Source organism: Sitophilus oryzae, unplaced genomic scaffold (genome assembly GCF_002938485.1).
Source record: "Sitophilus oryzae breed Bouriz unplaced genomic scaffold, Soryzae_2.0 scaffold_358_pilon_pilon, whole genome shotgun sequence".
NCBI classification, from domain to species: domain Eukaryota; kingdom Metazoa; phylum Arthropoda; class Insecta; order Coleoptera; family Curculionidae; genus Sitophilus; species Sitophilus oryzae.
Window position 1 is genome coordinate 2,625,656 of NW_022146927.1, and position 15,269 is coordinate 2,640,924.

The following is a 15,269-nucleotide window of genomic DNA, read 5'->3' on the forward strand; positions in this document are numbered from 1 at the left end:
ATTGATTGTCAAAAATGTTTACAAATTGTAGACAAGGTAAAGTAAACAAACAAAGAGAATACAAAACAAGTATACAAATTACATTTCCAGTCGTATTGTTTAAAATAAACATTTATAAATGTTTACAATGTCAAACAATAAAAAAATAAAAATAAGATTCAAAATATTTAAAAAAAATATATATTCAAAAATATATTTGGTAAGTTTATAGTAAATATAGTAATAGCAAATATTAGACCCAAAGTGTTTACAAGATCAAATTCGATAATCAAAATATAAGTCATTTACGGCGTAGAAAGCCTTGTCTAGTAAATAAGATGTCAATGCTTTGCGAGAAATGAATAAAATGATGTTATGGATTTGATTTCAAATGGCAGGTGATTGTGCATTTTTCGAGTTGTATACTACTTCTTGAGAAGCTGATACAAATATAAATAAGGAAGGAAGAGTTAATACATTTTAATTTTTAAAAAAGTCCACAGCAATGAGTTCTGCTGTTTAGTCCAAGTGAATATCGAACAGCTCTTCTGGAGCTTGAAAATGCAGTCAAATTGAGTCGAACAACACGTACCCCAGAATGGAAGGGCATACCTGATGTGTGCCTGAGGTGCGACTCAAAAAGTGCATAATAAAACAGTTCTAGCCACTGACAAGTTAATCTCCTTAGAGAGACAGATCTTAATGCAAAACAGACAGAGCTCAATTTTTTTTTTCGACAAAACGTCGATATGCACGTCCCATTTTAGAGAATTGTCTACAACAAGCCCTAAGAATTTACAAAGATTTTTTCGACGCCAATGGTGGTGTTGTTAAGTACAAAAGGCTGCAGCGAGTTTTATACGACAAAGCTTTAGTTTTAGAAATGTTGAGACTCAGGAGGTTCAGATCGCACCAAGATTTATGTTGTCATTTGATATAATCCTGACCAGACAGAAATGTAGACATAAGAGAAAAGTGCTGAAACAAACGACGTTTGTCAGATGGATAAGGTAGAGAAGAAAGAATGGAACCAGCATGTCAATAGAATGGGCCCCGACAAGAATGAAATGCATAATAATTCGCAACAACGTACCCCATGGCAGAAGACCTACTGGACGATCCCTAAACGTTGGCAAGACAGGTTGGCAGTCAACCTCGCAAGAGTTGCTTAGACGAGGAGAAACCGGAACTAAACAGGCGATACGCCTTCTAAAGAAAAGAAGAAGAAGAAGAAGAAGAAACATTGTGAATGATCGTAAACTAAAAAGTATAAAGTGTAATTGAAACCACTAATTGCGAAGTTCTAAATGGAAGCTCTCTGAATCCCAAGTACGTCTAATTTTTTCAAAATGGAGAAAACTTATATTTAAAATTGAATAAATATACAAAAACAAACTAAACAGACAAAATAAATGCCAAACATAAAAAAAATATTTTTTTAATTTCCCCGACGCGAAAATACAACAATCCTATCGAAAATCTCTCTCTCGCCAGCCAGCCAGACCGATCTTTGCCGACATTTTCCAACATAGTTTCCCGCATTTTCCTCGTCGGGTTGCGACGCGATGTTTTCCGGCCCCGTTAATTTTCAATATGGCGGCGTCGCCCGTTTCACCGTCATTGCCCAGCGAGGTGTGAAGCGCCGATAGAAATATATAATAATTGACGTGAATAGTTTCGGGGGAGGCCAATGTCGCCTCCGTCCCCTTTATAGTGTACCCCGAATGCCCCTGCTTTCCCTTCGAGCTCATTTTGTATAAGTCTTTAGACGGTTATGAGGATTAAACGGTATCGGGAGTATATAGGGTGATGCTTCGAAAAGTGGCAATCTGTAATGTTTCTCTAATACTGTCAAAAATCAGTAATGGGCAAACACCCAGTATACACGATAGCGGCTCTAATATCTCATACGACGCGGAAGCTCCAAGGAGAACGGAAGTTTACACTGAAATTAAATTTTGGGGGCATATCTAGGTTAATTGAAAGCATTTTATAAAAATGTATAGAGTTATACAGGGTATCTTTGTTATACAGGGGATTTTGACATATTTCACATTTTGTGAAAATGAAGAGTAAATTTGAAATTTCAATAACAGCTACCTAAATCTTAATTTACCCTGTATAGCCTGATATTTAATTACAATAACCATTGTATGTTAAACCAAGTTAAAATTTGACCCAAAAAGATATACAGGGTGAGACAAAATGAATATGGAACATTGGTCACTTTTAAAAGCAAGTTACTCCTTTATTTTAAATGGAACACTCAGTATATTATTCCGGTGTTCAATGGGGAATTAATATATCTTCAAAATATTATTAAGGTTGTGCTCAGACAAAGATTCTCGATATATTTTAATTTTTATGATATGTGATTCTCTTTTTAAAAGATATTTTCATTTTAAAAGGCATAATATGTGGAGTTCTACTTCGCAAATCAGCTACAATTATTTCTCTCATATTGTCGACAATAGTTAGTCAAGTTTTGTAAACATTGTCTTTAACATAACCCCATAAAAAACAGACTAGATAAAATAAGGAACAGTTAATAAGTGTTCTATTAATTGGTGAATGCACAGTGCATTCACCAACTAATAGAATCATGTGAATTCTCTCTGATGTAGGATAAGCTTGCATTTTCGGCAAATTTTTGAGATTTTTTTTTCTTTTAACTGACACAAAATGATAACTAGTTGTTCAAGTTGCACAAATTAAACAGCTATGTTGAAGTAACGTCAGACATATCACAGCCACCTATATTTTATCAAATAATGAATATCCACTGAAAATAAATAATAAAAATGAAAATATATAGGAAAATCTTTGTTTGAGGGGTACGCAAGCTTGATAGTAATCTGAAAAGATATGAATTCCCCATTGAATATCGGAATAATATACTGGGTTTTCCATTTAAAAAAGAGTAACTTGCTTTTAGGTGTGATCAATGTTCAATATTAATTTTGTCTCACCCTGTATAATTTTTTGGGTCAAGTTTTAATTTGATTTAAGGTACAATAGTTATTTTAACTACATATTAGGCTATACCGGGTACTAACTCCAATTTAGGTTAGTGATGACGCTTTGGAACAGGATCTGTTATTTTCGAAACAGGTTTGTTTTGAAACTGGCTTGGAACAGGTTTATGTGCTATCCTATACCGGTTCCAGTTCCAACTGTTCCAGCTGTTTCAAAACACTGCAACTTAAATTAAATACTTAAAGAAATAAATTGTTGGAATTGTTTAAATTATGTTATCTACTATATTTGTGATACTAGATTCTTAATAGTGTATTTTTCAAAATGAGATAATTATATATTATATTGCATTTGGCAACATCGCCAGTACGTTTTTTTGATGGTAAGAAATTCTCTACACCTATTCTGTTTACATTAAAAAAAACTCGGCGTAAAAATGTATGCTACATACCGACAAAGGAACCGCTTGTTATGATAAAGGCGACGACCTTTTATAGGCATGATAATTTTCGAAATAGGTATAAGGAATTTACTTTAAATTTTTTTGTTTTGGCTAATTCGTGCCACCGAATTATTATCTAGAGTTACTTGGTGCAGTACACAACAATCATAATTAAGTGAGAATTGTTTTAACTGATCGCCGAAGAAGACTTAGTGCAAACAAATTAAAAATCAATTGTTATTTATAAACGTTAACAATTCCTTCCAAGATTCTTCTTTGTTAATTTATAATTAGATGTTATAATACTCATTTTGCTTGTCGGTACTCTTTGAGCAAAACCAAAAAAAAAAACCAAAATTTTAGTCTATCTCTGTTATTATTTGTTTAGTTGTTTAATTTAGAGTATAAATATTTATAGGTCTGTTGAATTTTCTATTATTACAAGAATAGATTTTGATTTGTGTACTATCTAGGACTTTAAGTTTAATATCTAGGAATGTAAGTTGTTTTTATTTTATATATGTATTTTACTATTTTACATATAAAATAGTAAATATTAGATATTCTTTTCTTTCTGTATTTTTAAATAATGATTTCCTATTTAAAATTTATAATAAAAATTTAGTTGAATTTTAATTAAATATATCAAATATCGGCAACGCTGCGAAAACCGTCACCCATGTTTTTTTACGTCTATGCACTATATTAGTGCACTCGCACTCAATCTCGATAATATAACGCCAAGCGACCGCGTCGCTAAAGCGATATACTACCTCGTTTCTCAACTGGAACTAGTTCTTTTTACTTAACTGTTCCAACTCCCAAACTGTTCCACTAGCACTAGCGAAACCGATATACGACCTGGATTATCAACTCAAACCAGTTCGCGCTAAACTGTTCCAAGCCCTAAACTGTTTCGAGTCCCAACCTTAACAGTGGGACTTGGAACAGTTTGAGACTTGGAACAGTTTGAGACTTGGAACAGTTTAGGGCTTGGAACAGAAGTGTTTGAAAATTTAGGTAGCTTTTATTGAAATTTATAAATTGTTCTTTATTTTTAGAAAAAGTTAAATATGTCAAAAACCTTACATTTTAGTCATATCTCTCTCTTTCATATGCTCACAAAATTTAATTTCAACACAAACTGTCGTTCTCCCTGGAGCCTCCGCGTCGTATGAGAGACGCAAAACGCAAACCCTGTATATACATTTAAGTAAACGTAAACACCCAAGGTCTTACACACTCGGTATATACCTAATGAGTATATTAAAATCCGTAAATACCCGGTATATACCCAAGTCCTACTTTGTTAATTTAAGGTACTCTAACAATAATTTGTCACAAATAAAACACGACAATTTTGAATTTTCTTTTATTTTTTACACAAACTTGTAATAGGGATAAATAAGGATATTGGATATAAGGATAAATAAGTACAAAATATACAGGGTGGTCCGAACTGTATTCCGGAAACTTCGGCAGCATATTCTGCAGATAATTTTTTCTGCGAAAAAACAATGATTAAACAGTTTCTGTTGAACTTTTGGCACAAAAAGATTTCAAATTTATTATTTCAATCTAATAACGATTTTAGTTAACATGTTTAAATAATGTCAATGATGACAGGTATTGATAATTTCAATTGCTAATATCTCGAGAACCATTACTCGTAGCGATTTTTACCAAGAGACCTTTCTTATGTCGAAAAAGTTGTAAATGTATATTTTTTTACTCACTAGTTTTATACAGGTATGGACGAAAAGTTATTACTCTTCAAACCAGTTAAAACATATGCAGGTGGCGCCCTCTACAAGTAGGAGTCACATTGACATGAAAATCAAATTTCTCATGTTAAAAAACTCCCATACACCAACTTCATCCAAATATTGACGTTACTTCATAAATTATTTGGAAAATATCGAAATAAATATGAAACCTCTACACCCTGTATCTCCGAAACTAAGCATTTTAGAACACACATTTATACGAACTTTTTTACTTATTTTAATCTGCAGAATATGCTGCCAAAGTTTCTGGAATACAGTTCGGACCACACTGTATAATAATAATAATTATCTAATAGTTCCCAAAATTGTTTTTATTCAAATAAAACACGAAAATTTTGAAAATTCATTTAATTTACAGCCAAAATTACATCGTTTGAAATATAAAAAGAAATCAAAAATCGTGGCAGTACCAGGTCTCAGGTAAGCGATTCAGCTTGGTTTTCGCGTGTCGCTCGCGACAGGTTATGGTACAACCCCGGTACCAGGTAGGATTTCAGCGTGTTTTCGGCGCGACACAATAAAAATAAGCAAAGAATAAAAGGACCTCTTTTAGGTAGTACGAATTATACATCTTCAGAACGGTACCCGAGTTCACACTTCCCGTACGAACACTGCAAGAAAATAAAAAGAAAAAAATGAGAAAAAATATCCGGATTAAAGATGTTAAATGCTCTGGCGTATATATAAACGTCAATTTATAGTAGAATAAATATACAGGGTTTTCAGATATACACTCAGATGCAAAAAAAAATTTGTCAAGTTTGTAGTGTTATATTTTTTTACTTTTAGCCCTATTTTCATGATTTTTTTAGCAAACTATATATAAATCTATCAACTTTAATTCATACAGGGTCAGTTTTCTATGGGTATCTCGGAAACTAAGAGATAGAGAGTCGGTTTTATTGAATTCTACTCTAAAATAATTAAATTTGATTATTAAATCTTATTTTTTACACAAATTCAACAATACTAATAACAAGTATCGTTGTGAGGTGTAAAAAATAAGATTTAACAGTATAATTTATACAATAATTATTAAATAAAATTAAGTTTTTATTTATAAGTCAAATATTTAAACATCGTTTATTAAAATAAAACCAGACCAACGTAATACGCCCAAAGTTTTGTAAATGGAGTAAATATAAATAGGTACTTAAATGATGGCAAAAATAAAAGACTTACATTATAGTTTTAGGGCCACAAACAAAAGGAATTGTCTAATTAAAACACATATAACAAATTATAGTTAGAAAAACATTTTGATAATCATTTATTTGATAATATTATGATTGGCGCTATGACAACGACAATATTTTTTGAGAATTTGACAAGAATATGACAATGGCCGTTGGGAACTATGGAAACTACAAAAAAATTCTGATTTAACGCCATCTGGCAATAACTAGTAGCAACTTCTTAACCTAAAAATTAATTGCATTACCACCTAGTGGCTAGGGCTGGAACTATTTTATTTGAGATTTCCGTGGAAACGGTGGAACCGCTTTTACTATTTCACTTTCCCGCCCCTGAGCTGTCTCTTTAGTTGTCAGTTTTGAGTCAATATTTTTTAATTCTCTTTCGTGTCGATTGAATTGGAGCCAGAAATGGCTCAAAACGAAATAAGTAAATTACCAACAGATATTCGGGCTGAGGCGACAAACGCCATATCCAAACTACTTCCATTTAAATCCCGAATAACTTATGAAAAGGAATACAAAAATTTTCAAAAATCGAAGCTATTAAAAAACGTGGGAGAAAAAATAAAGTATTTAACCTATCCTCGCTGTTAAAGTATCATTTAATCTACCCTTGCGGTTAAAGTACTATTTTATCTACTATCTTTGATAGATATAAGGCAATTTTTACAGTTGCTATGGAAAATAATAAATGTAATGGATTGGTATATTTATTTAATCATCTATGGTATCTCTAGACCAAAACAGAAAAAAAACATGGTTGGGTTTGGTTATGGTAGACGACAAACACCGTCCATGTGATACTCGAGACTTGAAGTACCTACTGGGTGTTTAGCGCGGCCGTACCACAAGTACCCATCTCTCTAGTTAATTTATGCTGGCACCGAGTGCGGAATACGGGTACTCCCGAGCAAAATGCTTTTACTTTGGCACTTCGCTCGTGTTTGTTTAGGCAGATTTGCACTTTTTCCGTTAAAAATCGAATCGTTCAAGTGTGTTTTGATTGCTAATGGCGATGACAGCAAATAGAATCATTTTTCTTTTCGTATAAATAAGTGTAGAGTACCTTGGTACTTACTTCATATTATATTAAATATATATAGGTGGTTTCACAGACATATTTATGATGTTAAAAGGTGATGAATAATAATAAGTATGTTGGGTGTTTTTTTATAGTTAATGTTGATTTATTTTCGGCTAAATAAAAGATCTTGTATGTTATATTATATATAAAAAGTTATGCTTCAAACATTCAGCATGCAAAGATCGACAAATTTCTTGCAGAGGCTATTAATTATTGAAAAAAGTTACCGTAATTTTCGGCATATTTGGAGCGTGCCGTCGCGTCGTGAAGCACTATATGCAACTTGACATTAAATAATATCGAGGATGTAGGAACTTCATTAATCGTGCATATTCCAGATACAAAAACTAATGCGGAACGAACATTTGTTATTATTGGTACATTATATTTTAATTATTACAAAAAGTACATAGCTCTCCGTCCAGCGACCATCAACCATTCAAGAATATTTATAAAATATATTAAGAATAAATGTGCCACGACTAGTGATGTTGGTAGCGAATATTTCCATTCGAATTTTGCAGGAAATTTCAGAAATTTCCGAAATATTCGGTCCCAAAATCGCGAATATTCGCAAAAATCCGAATTTTGCAAAAATTCTCTTACAAATTCAAGACATTGAGCAAAAATTTAAATGAAAGTGTATTAGTATGCCTATTCTTAAATCAGAAGAAAATGAATGCCCGCCTTACAAAATAGAAAACGTATGGCTCTTAAACCAATGCATTTTGCAGCGAATTTCTTGGACCCCTCTGTTTCCTGGGAGCACCTTTAGGAAGAACACATGCTGTGAATTTATCAACAATATCACCAGCAAACATCCCTCAGTTTGTCAATAATAAAGATGCCATTTTACAGATGTAACAAATTATTGCGCCAAATCGGGTTTAAGGGCTCTCGACTACGCTTGGATGTCAGTTAAAAATGTAGACTGTCTAAGTTGGTGGCAAGCAATGTATAAAAATACTCAGTTGAAATATTTAGCTGTAGCTCTACTGTCTTTACCAACGTCATCTGCAGCCACTGAGAGAAGTTTCAGTACTTACAGTTTTATCCATACTAAAAAAAGGAATCGCTTAACTGCACAAAGGGCCGGCAAAATAATGTTCGTAGCTCATAACAATAAATTATTACTACAAAAGCAACAAGTGGATAGATATGGAGCATGATAGTCAACAACATAAAACTCCTTGAGAACCACTAGAGGTAGAGGTCCATCCTTCAGAATCAGAAGCAGATGATACATCAAATATATCTGATTTGGAAATAGAAACTGACGAAGACAGTGCTACTACTACCATAATATCTTATGAGATGGGACCAGCTCGGCGCCTGAAAGTATTCCGGAATAGAATAATTAAGTTATTATTTTTTACTTATTTGGGACACTCTGTATCTTGTAAAATTATTTTTAAATTGTACCTCTAATAGTCCTTCATCGAACCCAAAACTTACAATTTGTAAAAATCTCATCGTTTAACTACAATACTCCGTGTCGTATGTGGTGAACAACCCTGTATATGGTTTTTTTCGTTTTTTGTTTTATAAAAATTTCATTGTTCATAGATATTTGTTTAATGTTTTTTTTTCCAATTCACATCCTCAATGAACCCATGCTTACGTAATTTACTGGCAGTCTCGTTGTGAAAGGGATCATTAGAAGCCTTTTATATTTGATCTTTTACAGGTTACATGATTGGAAAACTCCAATTCCCCAATTCCCGATTTCCAGTAATCAAAACGAAATTTGCTGTATTTCAAAAACGGCAAGAGTGGCTGGTATAGGATTTGAAGCAGGATGAGGCAGGATTATAGCAAAGGCAGGAACTTGTCTCAGCTATCCTGCTTTTATTGTGTTGCTATGTGTGACGTCACCAATCAGACTTAAACTTGCTGTATCTTAAGAACAGCAAGTGTTGCTGGGATGAAATTTAGAACAAAATGCAACAGGGGTATAGCAGCGGTATATGGCGATCCTGCTTCTCATGTGTTGCCAACTGGGAAGTCAGCAACCAAAATAAAAGTAACTAGAGCTCAAAATTGGCAGGTGTGGCTGGGTTGGGATTTGAAGCAGGATAAAGCAGGATTGTAGCAGCCCAAGCAGGATCGTATTTTATAATTCCTGCTTTCAATGAGTTGCTAACTTTCCCGATCTCTCAATAATATGTATATTCGAGATAAACTGCTTTTGTTCGTCTTTCGGGCTACATAACGTAGTCGGGGATTCACTTGAAAGACAGACTCACTACGCACGCGTAACACGACAAATAATTAAAACCGGTTCCGAAAAACTATTATTTTATTTGCTAGTGGTATTGAATATTGAACATTGTTTTCTTTTCTTCTGCTGCTTGGCTGCCGCAACAGTTTAACAAAAAGAAATGCTTCTGTTAAAAATTTAAAATCAAAAATGACTTAAGTCATTAAAATGATTTAAATAAAAAAAGACTTACGCTTTCTATGAGCTTGCATCTCTGGAAACGCGTTTTGATTTTTGAGACTTCAGAAAAAATTCAACTATATTTTCATGTTTTTTATTTAATTTTCTCTAAAAGATTTTAGAACAAGCAAACATTTTTATGAAGAATGCATTTTTTTCAAAATGTCAATAATAAAAAAGTTGTTCCTCTTATAAAAACAATCCGGGGATATACTGTATGTATCCAGTCCCACATTAGACTTTTTATTCAAAAAAATATATTAAAAACAAGCAATATTGTCGTAACAAAATCCCTTAAGAAATCTCAATGAAATAGAAAAAAATAAATTAATTCCATTTCCAATAAGTACTAAAGTTGTATTTTAATAGTATTTGCTATTTTAAAATACCTACCTACTATATAGATATAGTTTCTTGTAAAATAATTTTGTGTCACATTATGCTGTCAAAGAATCATAACAAATCTGGGATTAGAATAAAAACAAAACACAAAGAACGAAAAAATTGTGCTAAATGAACACCGCAACTTGCGGCACAATTTACATATAGGTGAGAGCGTTTTGTTTGACCGCTTCATTTTTTACATCGATCCCCATCGCGTTCTTTTGTTCTCGTCGCGAATTTTCCACGGAAAACCTGACCCTTTTCATCGCTCCGCTAAAACTGCCGCCTAGCTAGGTACATTCAAAACACCAACCTTTCTTTTATGTACCCACATATAGCGCGCTCACAAAACAAACCCCCTAAAGGGGGCGAAACTCGCCCCCGCATCCCCTGAGTTTTCCGACAAATCAATAACAACCCCCCCGGGGGTGCAACTAATAAAAATAATGCATAAAGGTGACCGTAAAGTTCTCGTCTTTTACAACTTACCTATTGTGGCAGGTTGCGGACGCGCATTTTCACAAATTGGACACTGATAATGAGTGGAAAACACTAGCACAAGCGGCGTGACACGTCGGGAAGGGATTCACGCGTCGGCACGCACCATTTTCATTCAAAAACACGGCGATTTTCCGTTTCAAAACATCAGAAAATCGGAGCGCGAATTTACTCGGTAACCGAACATCCCAATGCCATTTTGTCACTGAATTGCGCCGTTGCCAAGTCGGGCGCACGTAATTCTTTATCGACACATCGCTTAACACTTTGACATCTCAATTATCACTAATGTGGCTATTAAACAATAATTTCTGACATAATTCAAGCAAAAATCATTTAAAATCAGTACCGCCTATACAAAAATACAGTAATTTTAATTTTTTTTTAAGAATTTTACAATGTAAAATACTATTTATTTTTAAAATAATAAATGTAATGCCATAGAATTATTAACATATCATTATTTAGGCAATAAATAGTCTATATTTTTAATGAAACCGTTTAAAAATGATTTTAAGTATCAGATAAACTTGACATTTAATAACATTTAATTTGAAATAATTTAAAAACAACCTGTCATCATTTTTATTGCAGACCAGTTTATTTATTATTTATTTAACACAGATTATATAATCAACACAAAAATTTGTAAGTGCTAGATTAATAACTATTTCAAATTTTTCACAGATAAAATTATGAAAAATAAATTTGGCAACAGGCGCAGAGCGATTCTGAGAGTTGCCTGACTTACTCGCCATCTATGATGAGGTGAATTAACCCTATTCCCTATTCTATTTTTAATTTTTCATGTAATAAATATTGATATTGATTCTTTGTAATCCAAAATTATTTTTTTCAATAAAAATAATCGATAAAAAAGAATGTGTTTATGATGATGGATGTGTTTATTTAGCGATATTTAAAAAAATAGAAGTAAAATAAACAGCTGTGTTGTGTTTTTGGATTTTTCTTCTGAAAATTTACCGATGTTTGTTTAATAATAAAATAAACAAGGGAGTTTGGATTTGTTAGTGTTTTAAATAAAGCGCGAGCATGTGTGGACTTTTAAACTAACACTGAAGCTTTTATTACTCATATTTTGCAAAGAAATGGTGCGATAATTCTTGTTGAAATGATCCTTGACTTTGCTGCAAGCTTACATTAATAAATAAAGAATTCTTTGAATGTAAACATCCAAGAATACTTCATTAAAATTTAAAATATTTAAAACGAGGGTAGACAACCAAACATACACAATAATTTTTAACATTTTATTAAAGATATTATTATTACTGAAGTAAAAAAAAACAATTAATTTTGATTGCAAATCATTTACTTTTTAATTTTTCCTTACAATGATGTATAAAAAGTCGTAATTTTAAATAAATTATAAAAATGTTTCGGTAATGATTCGAATGATTGATTAGAGATGCCGCTGAAGTACAAATTTCCATGAAATTCCTAATATAATATAGTAAAATAATATTTCTCTTTTTATTTTCACAGGAAAATAGTATATTGGTGTTTGGAAAAATACAATTAATATTATTTCAGATGTATATTTTCTCAATTCGATAAATATCGTAAATATATTTTAAAATGTTTCTGAAGAGCGCCATTTTACAAATGTCAAATTTGGCATTGACTGTGACATTAGATAAGACGTGTTTTCATCTGTTTTCATGTTTGTTGTGAAAAAAATGTGGATAGTTTGCGAATTTTAAGCTTGTTCTGATTTAAATCGCATTAAAACTGAAGAAAAACCCTTCCTTTATAATATACAATATTATTTCGCTTGTTCGTATATTGAAATATGCCGAGAAGAGGACGTGTTAAAAAGGAAGGACCCGAATCTGGCGAAGATTCAGACGAATATCGAAAAAGACGTGATCGCAACAACTTAGTAAGTTTAAATCTTTGCTTTATTCCTTCCCACATCGAATAGCAACCAACTACTTACCTTTTCTAGGCTGTCAAACGCAGCAGAGTCAAATCCAAACAGAAAACAATGGAGACAGTGTCCAGAGTGAATGAGCTTCGCAACGAGAATTCAGTATTAGAGGAAAAAGTAAAGACTTTAACTAAGGAGCTCAGTTTCCTCAAGGAATTGTTCTTGGCACACGCCTCGAATAACGTCGATCCCTCAAAATTTGAGGGAGTGAATTTACAAAAACTTTTTGAGGAAGATTCTACAGCAAGTACGAGCAGTGCTAAAAAGTAATTTTTTATGATTCTGTGCAAGAAGTTTACTATATTATAGAGACAGTGATATGGCCTGTTAGTTTGTAAGAAGTGTCTTTATTTTTGATAGCATCACACAAAGGGATTCCTTATGTTGATAGTATAGAGAAAAAAACATATTTACTTTTATTAAAGAAAAGAAATACTAGTAGAGAGGGTTTGAGGAATGGAATCCCTTTTTTATAAAAGTATTTTAGTTATTTTTGAAGAATATTACTGTTATATTATGTTTAAGTCTGTTTCAAGTGATCTTTTTTCATATAGGTTTATGTAGTCCAAATATTCTTAATGTTTAGGACCCTTCAATTCAAATGTTTATGTATTATGTTTAATGTTAAAAATAAAGAGCTTTATTTCCAAAAAAAAATAAATATATTAACTCTTAAAAAGTTTAGAATACCTAAAAATAAACAACATTCTCATTAAATAAAGGTTACTTAAACATGTTATTGATTTAACTCAATTCATTTTGTACAACTCGATGTAAACCTATGAACAATTACATCATAAAAAACTTTTTTATACAGTATAAACTATATAAACATACTCAATCAAGTTATACTGTATTTTTAGAAGTATTATCTTCAGTTTTATCAAAGTTATTCTTAATATACTGTAATATTTGATGTAAATATTCTCTGTTACTCTCTTCATCTAAAGTATTTAACTCTATATACACCTTATTTTTATCACAGTTTATGGCAAACAAGAATTTATAAAATACAGCTTCCTGATTCGAGTCACTTTCGGTACTCAATCTCAATTTTTTAGTTGTTGATTCACAAATATCATCTATGGTTCTCTTTCCTGGAGATTTTGGTGTGTTTTCAATTTCACATTCACTGTTATTATTTATAGTAAGTTTTTCTTCAGTTGACTGTCTCAATTTCTGTCGTCTTTTCCGTCTTTGATGCGACCAAGTATTAGAATATGCACTCACAAAAAATCTTTGATGAAGTTTGTTTCTTGTCACTTCCTCAATAGTCATTTGAAGTTTTTTGAATAATTCCAACATATTTTTAGTCATTTCAAGCACATTTTCAGGTGTGGATTCGGTATCTGATAGTTCAAAAATTAGAGGAGCCTTGTTTTTGATCGGTGACTTTGAAGCTAATTTTGCTATATCTGGTGCTTTCCTTAGGTCACAGTCTAAAAATGTCCATGCCAAACCCCAGCGTGTGGTATTTCCTTGACAAAATTCGGCTTCTTTAAAGCTATGAATGTTTATGTCACGCAAACTTTTCTTCAATGCAGGTAAATCACTTTTTTGACCTACCATAGTTGTGTAGAGTTTAACTCTGTCACCCAATACTTTGCTTTCAGCAATAAGTTTCTGTATAAATTCTACTTCACCACCCTTAGCAACAACTTCATTAACGCTGGCAACAAAAGCGTTCTTGGGATGAGGTCTATTTCTGGTTCTCGATTTAAAAAAAGGATGTAACTCTTGTGTGCTTGAAAAAAATGGAGGATTGCACATACAGAAATCGTATTCTTCGTCTTCCTTAATTATATCAGTAAGCAATGTGTCTCCTGTGGTTTCTAAAACTTTTATAAAAGAAGAAAGATTGTTTTTATCTACATTGCTTCGAGCACATGCAATACTGTCTTTATCAGTCTCTGTAGCCAACAGAAACCATTTATTCTTCTTCGCAGCCATTAAAGGATACACGCAAGAAGCCCCAGTACCAATATCAATACCTTTAATATCATTTTCACGTTCAACAAACTCTAATAAATCCTCAATCCATAAAATATAGTTCAGCCTCAAAGGAATGGTAGGAATTAGCTTCGTTTTCGGTATTTCCACGTCCAAATCGAAATCTTTCTTTAACAGAGCCCGTGAAAGGGCTCGAAGTGCTTCGGGGTCTTTAAAATCAAAAACTGTTTTACCCGCGATATCTAACTTCACGTGATTTTTAAACTCGGAAAATTCAACTGCCAAGGCTTTGAAGTCCGGGGGACTTTTATAAATATTACGGGGATGCATAAATTTATTCATAGACATTCTGTTGGAAATTAAACGCAAAAAATTGAAAAGAAAAACCGCTAAAAATTGAATTCAAAAATTTGGGTTATGTTTCTTTCTTCTTCTTGACGATAAGATGTACTTAGAAGTAGTTTGGTTTAACGGCCACAGCTCTAGGGCTATCCGGCTGCTAAGAAGTACTTTAATTTTTATGGCTTGAGCTGCCAGGGTTATTCGGCCAAACGGAGGTACTTTAGGTCATGGAGTCAACTC

The 15,269-nt window shown here is 32.5% G+C and overlaps 2 protein-coding genes across 2 annotated transcripts; one reads left to right on the forward strand and one right to left on the reverse strand.

Moving 5' to 3' along the window:
- The first annotated feature begins 12,423 nt into the window (after positions 1-12,423).
- LOC115884916 (CCAAT/enhancer-binding protein gamma-like) lies at positions 12,424-13,394 on the forward strand. Its single transcript, XM_030903641.1, has 2 exons — positions 12,424-12,689; positions 12,756-13,394. Exons 1-2 carry the CDS (start codon positions 12,600-12,602, stop codon positions 13,005-13,007), a joined length of 342 nt encoding a protein of 113 aa, XP_030759501.1. The 5' UTR covers positions 12,424-12,599; the 3' UTR covers positions 13,008-13,394.
- LOC115884915 (U6 small nuclear RNA (adenine-(43)-N(6))-methyltransferase) lies at positions 13,388-15,107 on the reverse strand. The gene has a single exon (XM_030903640.1). It carries the CDS (start codon positions 15,033-15,035, stop codon positions 13,584-13,586), a length of 1,452 nt encoding a protein of 483 aa, XP_030759500.1. The 5' UTR covers positions 15,036-15,107; the 3' UTR covers positions 13,388-13,583.
- Positions 15,108-15,269: the final 162 nt, after the last annotated feature.

Bases quoted from the DNA above. Each gene is read 5' to 3' on its own strand.
- LOC115884915 (XM_030903640.1), bottom strand. From the start codon at position 15,035: ATGTCTATGAATAAATTTATGCATCCCCGTAATATTTATAAAAGTCCC.
- LOC115884916 (XM_030903641.1), top strand. From the start codon at position 12,600: ATGCCGAGAAGAGGACGTGTTAAAAAGGAAGGACCCGAATCTGGCGAA. The intron at 12,690-12,755 runs GTAAGTTTAAAT...TACCTTTTCTAG, and splicing joins GACGTGATCGCAACAACTTA to GCTGTCAAACGCAGCAGAGT.